This window comes from Bombina bombina, chromosome 7 (assembly GCF_027579735.1).
Source record: "Bombina bombina isolate aBomBom1 chromosome 7, aBomBom1.pri, whole genome shotgun sequence".
Lineage (NCBI taxonomy): Eukaryota > Metazoa > Chordata > Amphibia > Anura > Bombinatoridae > Bombina > Bombina bombina.
In genome coordinates, this window is record NC_069505.1 from 367,399,011 (window position 1) to 367,411,582 (window position 12,572).

At 44.0% G+C, this 12,572-nt stretch overlaps 1 protein-coding gene across 1 annotated transcript; it reads left to right on the plus strand.

Moving 5' to 3' along the window:
- Nucleotides 1-9,891: 9,891 nt before the first annotated feature.
- On the plus strand, nucleotides 9,892-10,407 carry LOC128635905 (histone H1A-like). Its single transcript, XM_053689000.1, has one exon. It carries the CDS (start codon nucleotides 9,892-9,894, stop codon nucleotides 10,405-10,407), a length of 516 nt encoding a protein of 171 aa, XP_053544975.1.
- Nucleotides 10,408-12,572: the final 2,165 nt, after the last annotated feature.

Below are 12,572 nucleotides of genomic sequence, written 5' to 3' on the forward strand. Positions count from 1 at the left end.
ACGCCTACTTGGATGACGTCCCTTAAAGGAACCTTCATTCTTCAGTTGGACGTCGGAAGAAGAGGATAGATCCACGCTGGAGGTCTTCAGGATGGAGCCGTTCGTCATCGGATGAAGATAGAAGATGCCGCTTGGATCAAGATGGTTGCCGGTCCGGATCTCCTCTTCTTCCCGGATAGGATGAAGACTTTGGAGTCTCTTCTGGACCTCTTCAGCCGACGCTTGATAGAAGACTTCAGCCGGATTATGGATCGCCATCCCCTGCTTGGGCTTGTATGAAGATTTTGGAGCCAGGACGGATCGGTGTGATACCCGGTGTGGTGAAGACAAGGTAGGATGATCTTCAGGGGGGTAGTGTTAGGTTTATTTAAGGGGGGTTTGAGTTAGATTAGGGGTATGTGGGTGGTGGGTTTTAATGTTGGGGGGGTTGTATTTTTCTTTTACAGGCAAAAGAGCTGAATTCTTTGGGGCATGCCCCACAAAGGGCCCTTTTAAGGGCTGGTAAGGTAAAAGAGCTTTGAACTTTTTTAATTTAGAATAGGGTAGGGCATTTTTTTATTTTGGGGGGCTTTGTTATTTTATTAGGGGGCTTAGAGTAGGTGTAATTAGTTTAAAATTGTTGTAATATTTTTCTAATGTTTGTAAATATTTTTTTATTTTTTGTAACTTAGTTCTTTTTTATTTTTTGTACTTTAGTTAGTTTATTTAAATGTATTTATTTGTAGGTATTTTATTTAATTAATTTATTGATAGTGTAGTGTTAGGTTTAATTGTAGGTAATTGTAGGTATTTTATTTAATTTATTTATTGATAGTGTAGTGTTAGGTTTAATTGTAACTTAGGTTAGGATTTATTTTACAGGTAATTTTGTAATTATTTTAACTAGGTAACTATTAAATAGTTATTAATTATTTAATAGCTATTGTACCTGGTTAAAATAATTACAAAGTTGCCTGTAAAATAAATATTAATCTTAAAATAGCAGCAATATAATTATAATTTATATTGTAGCTATATTAGGGTTTATTTTACAGGTAAGTATTTAGCTTTAAATAGGATTAATTTATTTAATAATTAAATTATTTTGTTAGATTGAAATTATATTTAAGTTAGGGGGGTGTTAGGGTTAGGGTTAGAATTAGCTTTAGGGGTTAAAAAAATTATTTGAATAGCGGTGAGCTCCGCTCGGCAGATTAGGGGTTAATGCTTGAAGTTAGGTGTCGGCGATGTTAGGGAGGGCAGATTAGGGGTTAATACTATTTATTATAGGGTTATTGAGGCGGGAGTGAGGCGGATTAGGGGTTAATAACTGTATTATAGTAGCGGTGCAGTCCGCTCGGCAGATTAGGGGTTAATAAGTGTAGGTAGATGGCGGCGACGTTGGGGGGCGGCAGATTAGGGGTTAATAAATATTATGTAGGTGTCGGCGGTATTAGGGACAGCAGATTAGGGGTACATAGGGATAACGTAGCTGGCGGCGGTGTACGGAGTGGCAGATTAGGGGTTAAAAAATTTAATAGAGTGGCGGCGATGTGGGGGGACCTCGGTTTAGGGGTACATAGGTAGTTTATGGGTGTTAGTGTACTTTAGAGCACAGTAGTTAAGAGCTTTATAAACCGGCGTTAGCCCAGAAAGCTCTTAACTACTGACTTTTTTCTGCGGCTGGAGTTTTGTCGTTAGAATTCTAACGCTCACTTCAACCATGACTCTAAATACCGGCGTTAGAAAGATCCCATTGAAAAGATAGGATACGCAAATGACGTAAGGGGATCTGCGGTATGGAAAAGTCGCGGCTGGAAAGTGAGCGTTAGACCCTTTCCTGACTGACTCCAAATACCAGAGGGCGGTAAAAACCAGCGTTAGGAGCCTCTAACGCTGGTTTTCACGGCTACCGCCCAACTCTAAATCTAGCCGTTAGGTATTAAGTGTAAATTGTGAGCAAAAGGAGAGAACAACCGGCTCAGCAATAAATCACTAAAGACCTGAAGAAATGAGAAGGTATTTCCACAAGCATAGGAAACTGCTTCAATTTTCAGGCAGGGAAAGTGTGTGACTGAGCTGCTTAAATAGGATAGTGGTTAACATGGGCGGGGATATACCTTAAAGGTATATCACACCGACTGTCTTCTCTCCTAGGAAGGGGTTCTGTTTACAGAGAGGGAGGACGACTACCTCCGCTCCCAGGGGATGGGTCTGCTGCTGGGGAGAGAGACCGACTGTCTCCTCTCCTGGATCATGGCTCTCCCGCTGGGGAGAGAGACCGACTGTCTCCTCTCCTGTGAAGGGGTTATGTTTATGGGGAGGGAGGAATACTACCTCCGCTCCCAGGGGATGGCTCTGCCTCTGGGGAAAGAGACCGACTGTCTTCTCTCCCGGCTCCTGGCTCTGTGGCTGGGGAGGGAGACCGACTGTCTCCTCTCCCAGGAAGGGGTTATGCTTACGGAGAGGGAGGACAACTACCTCCGCTCCCAGGGGATGGCTCTGCCGCTGGGGAGCGAGACCGACTATCTCCTCTCCCAGCTCCTGGCTCTGCCGCTGGGGAGAGAGACCAAATGTCTCCTCTCCCAGGAAGGGGATCTGTTTACGGGGAGGGAGGACGACTACCTCCGCTCCCAGGGGATGGCTCTGTCGCTGAGGAGGGAGACCGACTGTCTCCTCTCCCAGGAAGGGGTTTGGCTTACGGGGAGGGAGGATGACTACCTCTGCTCCCAGGGGATGGCTCTGCCACTGGGGAGAGAGACCGACTGTCTCCTCTCCCGGCTCCTGGCTCTGCCGCTGGGGAGAGAGACCAACTGTCTCCTCTCCTGGGAAGGGGTTCTGTTTACTGGGAGGGAGGACGACTACCTCCGCTCCCAGGGGATGGCTCTGCCGCTGGGGAGACAGACCAACTGTCTCCTCTCCCAGCTCCTGGCTCTGCCGCTGGGGAGAGAGACCGACTGTCTCCACTCCCGGGAAGGGGTTCTGCTTCTGGGGAGAGTTATTGACATCCATCTCTACCTGCAAGGGGTTCTCTGTAAGGGGAGGGAGGACAACTACCTCCGCTCCCAGGTTTCCTGGAGCTGTTACAGGTGCTGGGAAGAGGCCGGCAGCACTCTGCCCTGTTGTCAGCACTTCTGCTGGGGTGACTCCCTTGTCCAAGTCTATAAGTTCAGAGCAAGACTGCTGATCAGGATCCAGCAGCCCTGGTTCCCTTTCTCTTTGCTGCCACTCCTCCACAGTCAAGCTCCATGAATCCCAGAGGGCTGCAACCCAGATCTGTATGCCCCTGGCACGCTGCTTAGCGAGATCCAGCAGCCTCTTGTATTCCTTGACCAGTGCCTCTTCCTGGTCAATTATAAAATCCAGATCGTCCAGCAGCCAGGTCTCTTCCAAGAGATCCAGCAGTTCCTCTTGGAGCCCAGAGATATCCTCCAGACCCTGGTCTGTCTCACTCCCAAACTGTGGGTCCTCTGTCCTTTTTGTAAACAACAATCCAGGGCCGCTGAAGCCAAAGCCTTCTGTGGGGGATCCTTCCTCCAGCCATGGCTGTGCTTGCATAGCTAGCCATTGGAGGGCTCGATAGCCGTCCTCCACCCACATCTCTTGCTGGATCAGTCTATGAAGAACAGCTAGCCATTCCTTCTTTGGCTGTTCTCCCAGGAAAGGCAGTCTCACGGTCCACCGTACCCGGAATCTCGTGTCATTCGTGGGGAGGACCTTTCCATTTCCCTGCTCTTGTTGCAGAGCCTCCCACCAAAGGTCTCGGAGGGCAAGGTTCCTCCATGTCAGAACGTCCTGTTCCGAACAAGGATCCTTTGTTCCAGTCAGCATCTTTTGTACTCTCCCTAGGAACTCTGCCTCCATACTTACCGGCTACTGTGGTACGTCTCCTCTGTCAGCAGGAACCTTGTAAAAGAAGCAGATCCCACCACTATCAGCCAATGTGACGGATACCCCCGGCTACCCCGACTGGGTAGCTCTGACAAAAGGGGTCCTGCTTCATCTCTGCCAACTGCAGCTATGTAGCTGGCAAGTGACCACAGCCTGTAGCCAACCCTGATGCCTGACAGCACCAGTACTCAGGGTCCCACCCTGTGGCAGACTCCAGCTACCTAGACTAAGTAGCTCTTCCAGCGTGTCCTTCTTCTGCCTGGAACAGGCTGCTATGTAGCTCAAGAAAGGGATTTTAGCTGGAGCTCACCTAAATAACTAGACACACTAGCTTTCAGGTTAAACAGGAACTGATTTTATTGAAAACATACACTCCTTTTATACAGACAGTTCATCTTGATAAGACCCTGGACAATCCCACTATTTTCCCACCATTCCCGCCACTCCAGACAGCCCGGCAAGTCAATAGGAGCCACAGTCTCACATAATCCCAATACTTAGGGGTGGCAGTTTAGGGTGAGCAGTGGTACTTCCAGGGTGCCATTTTAAAGCTCTCGGTCCTCAGATGCCACAGTCCAAAAATCAGCATGATTCATTACTGGGGACCGGAGTTACAGTCCGTTGAAGTTATGGGGTTAGGGGTGTCCAAAAACTCCCCTCCAGTAATTACCCCACCTCTTGTCCTCCCTAGGGGCTACTAATCCCCAAAAGAGCAGAGCTCTGGGGCACATGGTTGCTGGAGCGACGTGGTGTAAATTTAGTGGGTTTCCTGCTGTCCTGTGGCCGACCGGGAGTTACAGGAGCCTGGCCAGCCTGAGAGGGGTTAGGCGGGTGTCCGTTGTGAGGTGGCCGACCAGGAGTTCCAGGAGCCTGGCCAGCCTAGGAGTGTTTTCCTGGTCATAAACCAACTCTTCTCTGAGAACAAAAACATGCCAACATAAAGCAAACAAACAGTCTCCAGAGATGGTGGTTGCTCTGAGGAGCCCAAAACCACTGAGAAACAACAGGGGTGAGGTTGTAGGGGGGTGGGGGGTAGCCTTAGCCGTCTGATATCCGTGACAGGTGTATAATGACAAAAAATGTAACAGACAAAATTACAACTTTAAGCATGCATGCAGATATTGCAAGGGAATGCACCCAGGGGCAGACTGTAATAGAAACGCTAGGCGGCCCACAAAGGGCAAGGGAACCAACCAAACACAAACTAACTAGCCCCATCCAACGGTACACCCCGCTACACATCAAAATAATCGTAAAAATGCTGTTAACCTACAAAAACACAAAAAGAGACACCTTTTTAACAGAATCATTTACTAATGGCTTCTGTATACCAACGCAGGGGGAGATAAAAGCTGGGACATCACGTAATTTAAAATCAGCATACCAGTTTCCCGAGGTCGTTAGCGAGAAACTTGATAAGGAGATTAAGTTGGGCAGGATAGCGGGTCCCTTTAAAAACCCTCCATTACTCAATATGATAATTTCACCGGTGGGAGTAGTGCCCAAAAAAGAGCAAGGGAAATTTAGACTTATTCAACATTTATCCACGCCCAAAGGGGCGTCAGTAAACGACGCAATAGATGAACAACTATGTTCAGTAAAGTACCAGTCCTTCGACCACGCAGTCCAAATGATAAAGAGATTAGGACCAGGCGCTGAATTGGGTAAAATAGACATAGAAGCAGCATTTAGCCTGTTACCGTTACACCCTCAGAGCTATAGGTTGATGGGAATCAAATTTCAGGGGCAATACTTCTATGAACGGTGTTTGCCTATGGGGTGTGCAATATCCTGTGCATATTTTGAAGAATTCAGCTCATTTATACATGACATGCTAGTGGAGAGAATAGGGTTAAGCAGTGTAGCACACTATCTGGATGATTTTTTAATCGCAGGTGAAACAGGAACAAAACAATGCATAATGTTAATGACCCACCTACAATTACTGCTTAAACAATTGTGGGTACCAATAGCACAGGAGAAGACAGAGGGACCAGTTACGTCACTAACATTTGTGGGGATACAAATAGATACCAGGGAGGAGAAATGCAGCCTCCCACAAGACAAGTTAAAGAAGCTGGGTAAACAATTAAATAAGGCGGGCATATCATGGTACATAACACTCAGGGATATGCAGGTGTCGCTGGGGCTCCTAAACTTTACATGTAAGGTTATCCCCATGGGCAGAATTTTCAACAGACAGTTGGAGCAGGCTACGGCAGGAGTTAATAACCCAAGAAGCAACATAGAATTGACTGACGAGTTGCGGGAAGACATACAAATGTGGGAAAAATTTATTTCACAGTTCAACTGAGTTAGAATTTGGCAAAAGGGACCCCTCTCCAACCAAGGGCTGCATCTATTCACAGATGCAGCATGGGCACATGGGTTGGGGCCTATCTACACGGGAAATGGTGCGCAGAGAAATGGCCTAATAATTGGGAGGAAATTGGGGCAACAAAAAAATCTCACACTCTTGGAACTTTTCCCAATAGCGGTGGCAGTGGACATTTGGCATTACCAGTTAAGAGACAAAAGTGTGAGATTTTGAACGGACAACATGAGTGTAGTGCATGCAATTAATAATTTGGCTTCAACATCAAAACCAGTCATTAAACTGTTGCGATTACTAGTAATGAGGTGTATGCAAAGTAACATCACATTTACAGCAACCCATGTGCCCGGGGTGAAAAATATATTGGCAGATGCGCTATCACGGGGTAAATGGGAGATGTTCTCGAAATTGGCTCCTAACGCAGAAAAAAATAGAACAGCTTTGCCCATGCTATCTTTGGCAGGTGGTGAATCCGAAAGCATCCTTGGGGATTTGGTAAAACAATCCCTCGCCCCCAGAATGTGGAACAACTACACAAGGTACTGGGGGGAATGGGGAGCATTCCTGGAACAAGGACAGGGACAGGTCAATTCTTTAACTACCCTATGCGAGTATTTGGCTACACAAAAGAGGAAGGGGGTCAAAAAGGGCCTAATCAAGGCAAAACTAGCCGCAGTATCATTTTTTTAGTCAGCTGTTGGAACACAGGGACTACACAAAACAGTTTATGATTAAGAAAGTGGTAAGAGGATGGGATAGGGGTAACACAAAAAAAGACCAAAGGAACCCCATAACAAAATAAAGGCTGGCTTCAATTTTGAAAGAATTAAAGAATATTTGTAATGACGATTTTCAAACGAGATTATTTAAAGCATTATATGCATTAGCCTTTGCAGGAGCATTTTGAGTAAATGAAGTGGTAGCAAAAAATAAAAAAGACCAGCAAGGGGGAATATTTTTTAATCAGGTTCGATGGTACAAAGACTCCATTATGGTGTATGTGAGGAGGTCAAAAACGGACCCAGAGGGAAAGGGGTGTTGGGTATCCATTAACAAAGCCATGGATAAGTGAACATGCCCGCTAAGAAACCTGCATAATTATATGGCTAGTCGACCTAAAGGGGGAATCAACTGTTTACACACACAAAGGGAGAATGGGTTTCTATTTTTCAATTCAGGCAAATTCTGAAATTAACAATTCAAAAGCTGGGTTGGGAGGCATCCAGGTATAACACCCACTCGTTTAGAATAGGAGCAGCGACATCAGCAGCGTTAAGCGGAGCAACAGAAGGAGAGATTAAGAAGCTAGGCAGGTGGAGGTCTAACTGTTTCAAAACATATGTAAGACCATAAAAATAATAAAAAATATATATATATATATATATATATATATATATATATATATTCTGTTAATTAAAAAAAAGCAGGGAAGCCTGAGTTTTTTATCAATGGAAAAATTGTAAGGTGTCATTGTCCCCCTCTGTTTCCGTACAGGTAAAAGGGAAAGGACGGTGAGAGTATGGATAGTGGGACACTCCTACATACACTGGGCAGCAGTCAAAGCGGCAAAGGATAATTATCAACAATTGGGCTTCCACCTTAGCAAAGTGTCAATAAGATGGCTAGGGAGGAGAGGCATGAGATGGGAGCACCTGACGCAAACGATTAACCAGGCTGTGGCAAGGTGGGGGGACCCAGACATCATAGTAATACACTTGGGGGGAAATGACATAGGATATTGGCAGAATATAGATGTGATCGCAGCCATCAAGTCAGATTTACAGTGGCTTACTACTAAATGGAAACACATTAGATTAGTGTGGTCCCCCATAATTCCAAGGCAGACCTGGGGTGGAGTAGAGTCACAGAGAGGAGCCTTCCTGGCAAGGAAAATAATTAATAGTGCGATTACAAAATTTATCATGACCCTGCACGGGCCAGAAAGTACATGGCAGAATAAAGGTGGATTGCGCAAAACTGTACAGGCCGGATGGGGTACACTTATTGGATGACGGTTTAGATATCTTTCTGGAAGATATTAAGGTAACATTGCAGAGCATGGCAAGTAAAGGTCACAGTAGACGAGGTTAGGAAAAGAGTGATGAGGTGGCGGCAAAAGAGTCCCCTCTTTTTGTGGTAAAAAGAGTCCCCACTTTTTGTTTAGGGTTATTGGTGGCTGTAATTTGCGGCCAGTATTGGTGCACGGTTTGGAACTATAGGCCTACGACCCCGACGGGAGAGCCGGTATAACACTTCCACATGCGCAATGGAGCTTTTGATGCGGTGTAAGTTAAGCACATAATGGACTGGCTGGGGGAGCGCGGGCTCCCTCCATGTTTGAGAACAATTCGGTGTTAATTGTTAAGTCTGACGCAATTTAAGGGGGTTTAGTTAGGGGACTCATTGCCGTTACTGATGTGTATATAAATAAAGTGACCTTTACAATTTTTTTGCCACTAAATCGGAGTTGTGTGTTTATTGGGGGAAGGGAACAAGATGAGCGGGTTTGGTCGAATAGGAGGTTGGCTATAATGAAATATAGTCTTATGAAGGGAACATTTGGCCTTAAGCCACTTATAAGGGGCAATAGTTTAGTTCCACTGTAGAATACATAATGGTTGTGCTGGTACCGAATGGAGCTGCAGCTGTGTGAGGATCTGATTATTAAATAGGGAAGTGTTTTTTAGTACATTGTGCAGAATAACTAGTTTATATCTTGTTAAATGTAAATCAGAAAAGATATATATTGGCACAAAAATCCTGGATTGGGTCTACAATATAAAATGAAATACACTATGGATATATTAAAAATATAAACAAGTATAGAGAAATATAAAATAATATATACGTGTACAGTCCTAAGATTTCAGAGCAGCACTACATATAGATTTATGCGAGTAAATAGATAAATAAAAGACGTATCCAACCAGTGTCTTGGAAACTCTTTATTATAACAAAGAAATAAAAGTATATAATATAATTAATATATAGATGTATCTATTTCTGCTGTATTTTATATATTGAGGAACAAAAAACCAACCTGATGCTGTAAAATAGAACATAGATTTATGTCTCGTACATTTGCAAATGACAATCACATTTAAATAATTAGACAATGTAATACTGACTCCTAATTTCTACACAATTTACTCTCTCCTGTAAAGTAACACCCAGCTGTTGTAATTTCAATTGTGCTATTTGTTTTATTTATAGCATCTATTGACTGTGCTTTTATTGATACAATGTCACTTTTTTAAAATAATATGATTTAGTAGAATGTATTGTGTTGTATAAGCGATATTCAGGTTATTATATGGGATATACAGATAATAAGGCTGTTCAGAATAAGAAAAGTCTGGGGCTCCTGGCACTTTAGCACATGCTGCTGCAGATTATACCGGTCTGTTTGCACTGTGCAGGCAGTAGGCTGTAGCCTAAGGTGCATAGTTTTTGCTTGTGTGAGAGAGACACAGACATGACACATATATTCTAATTAAATATAGATTAAGTGAAGATGTGGAAACACAAAATCAGTGTCATTTTGTAAACTAGTAGCCATATGCACCTAAATGCGAGTAACCAATCAGATAACACATCTGTAAATAGTATAGCCAATCACAGCGCCATGGCGTCTATTTAAACACAGGAAAGAGCGCCCTTCGTATATTCTTGTTACTAGCGACAGAATGGCAAAGACCACGACCGTTGCAGCTTCCGCTAAAAGCGCTGCTCCTGCCAAGAAGCAGTCGAAGAAAAAGTCAGCTGTATCTGGTGGAGCCAAGAAAAGCTGCCCGACAAAGTTAAGTCCCAGCATCTTCAAGCAGATTTTCAAAGCGGTGTCTGCTGAACACAGAGGGGTCTCCATGGCAGCTGTCAAGAAGGCTCTGATTGCGAAAGGCTACAATGTGGAGAAGAACAACGGCCGCATTCAGATGGCTATCAGATGCTTTGTGAGTAAGGAGCATATCGTCCAGCTGAAAGGAAGAGGGGCCTCCGGATCGTTCAAGGTGAACAAGAAGCAGCTGCAGAGCCAAGAGAAAGCAGACAAGAAAAAGGCCCTGCCGCCAGTAAAGGCCAAATCCAAGAAAGTAGCAAAGCCAAAGGGGAAAGCGGACAAGAAGCCATCTGTCCCAAAGAAAAGTACCAAAAAGCCTAAAGAACCCGCAAGTGCCAAGGTTGCCCCTTTAAAAAGCCAGAAGTAGGTAGCAAAGACCCCGGCTAAGAGTGCTGGCAAGAGCCCGGCTAAAAAGGCTGCTAAAGACAAGTAGGCGGCTGCTAAAAAGTGATCGCTCCTTGCTCAATCCTCACACCCAAAGGCTCTTCTAAAAAGAAAATCCTGGAGTGGATCTACAATATAAAATGATATACATTATGGATATATTAAAAATATAAACAAATATAGAGAAATATAACATAATATATACGTGTACAGTCCTAAGATTTCCGAGCAGCACTACATATAGATTTATGCGAGTAAATAGATAAATAAAAGACGTATCCAACCAGTGTCTTGGAAACTCTTTAAAATAACAAAGAAATAAAAGTATATACTATTATTAATATATAGATGTGCACATATAAACATATATACACACAATCTATGGCAAATAGAATCAGCAAAAATATACAATATGACAAATTTCATTTTTAAAATCATGAATAAAAACGATGAGTGTATGAATTAAGTGTATACAAATACTACCGAGTAAGCAGTCAGGAAATTCTTATATACTCAAATGAAAAAACTTAGCTTCACCATTAAGAAGATCTGTGGAGCCAATGCTCGTGGTGGCTACCTCTGACACGGTAGATGAATCAGCAGTTGAAGGACGCAAGTAGCGGCATCTGTTTGCTGTTAGTTATCCGACCGTCAGCAGTCATGTGATCTCCCTCTTCCTTGTCTGTGTCAGGAGGATAAGCTGGCCCGTTGGAGCCACTGATAGCGGCGTCTGCTTATCCTTAGTGTATGTGATCCAACCATTACAGGTCCTGCAGTGTGCCTCTTCCTTGTCAATTCAAAGGAAAAGGTCAAAGTGATTCACTCAATCTGCCCCCAAGCAAAAATAAAAATAATAAGGGTAGCAGTTGTAGGTATCACGGGAAAGGTGTAAAAGCTGGAATGGAACAGGCCAGAACAGGCCTTTTATAAAGAAATTGATTGAATATACAATGGGATGTGTTAGAGACTCTTGAGAACAGTTTTAGGAACAATAATCTTTGTGATGTAATATTTAATTAACTCTTTAACTACCAAAATAGTTTCTGGAACCAAACATAACAGCCTGGAACAGCACCTTCCCAGAAAACCAGATACACCAAATTCACAAGTCACACGTGACTAAATTTAATAAGTGTAATCAGCCACAAACCATCCACAGAAACCATGTTCCAATGCCTGAGATACACTTTTTCATGAAAAGTGACGGAACACACCTTCCTAGCAATATATACAGACCAAATTCACCAGACACACATAACTAGATGTGATAAGTGTAATCATTCACAAACCATCCATAGAAACCACGTTCCAATACCTGTTCCGGTCTGTAATACGCTTTTTCATGAAAAGTGACGGAACGGCACCTTCCCAGCAAACCAGATACATCAAATTCACCAGTCAAGCATGACTAAACGTAATGAGTGTAATCAGCCACAAACCATCCACAGAAACCACATTATGATATCTGTTCCGGCCTGTAATACAGTTTTTCATGAAAAGTGATGGAACGGTACCTTCCCAGCAACATATACAGACAAAATTAACCAGTTATACATAACTAGATGTGATAAGTGTAATAAATCACAAACCATCCACAGAAATCACGTTCCAATACCCGTTTCGGCCTGTAATATACTTTTTCATGAAAAGTGACGGAACAGCACCTTCCCAGCAAACCAGATACATCAAATTCACCAGTCAAGCATGACTAAACGTAATGTGTGTAATCAGCCACAAACCACATTATGATATCTGTTCCGGCCTGTAATGCGCTTCTTTATGAAAAGTGACGAAACCGCACCTTCCCAGCAACATATACAGACCATATATACCAGATGTCACGGATACCAGACAGCTAAGGCTACACCCCACCTCCCTACAACCTCACCCCTGTTGTTTCACAGTGGTTTGGGGCTCCTCAGAGCAACCACAATCTCTGGAAGCTTTTGGTTGCATGGTTTTGTGTTCCAAACTTGTTTAGAAAATAGCTGGTCTATGACATGGAAAACCCTCCTAGGCTGGCTGGGCTCCTGGAACTCCCGGTCGGCTGCCTCACAACGGACACCCGCCTAACCCCTCTCAGGCTGTCCAGGCTCCTGGAACTCCCGGTCGGCCATAGGATAGCAGAAAACCCGCTAACTTTTCCCC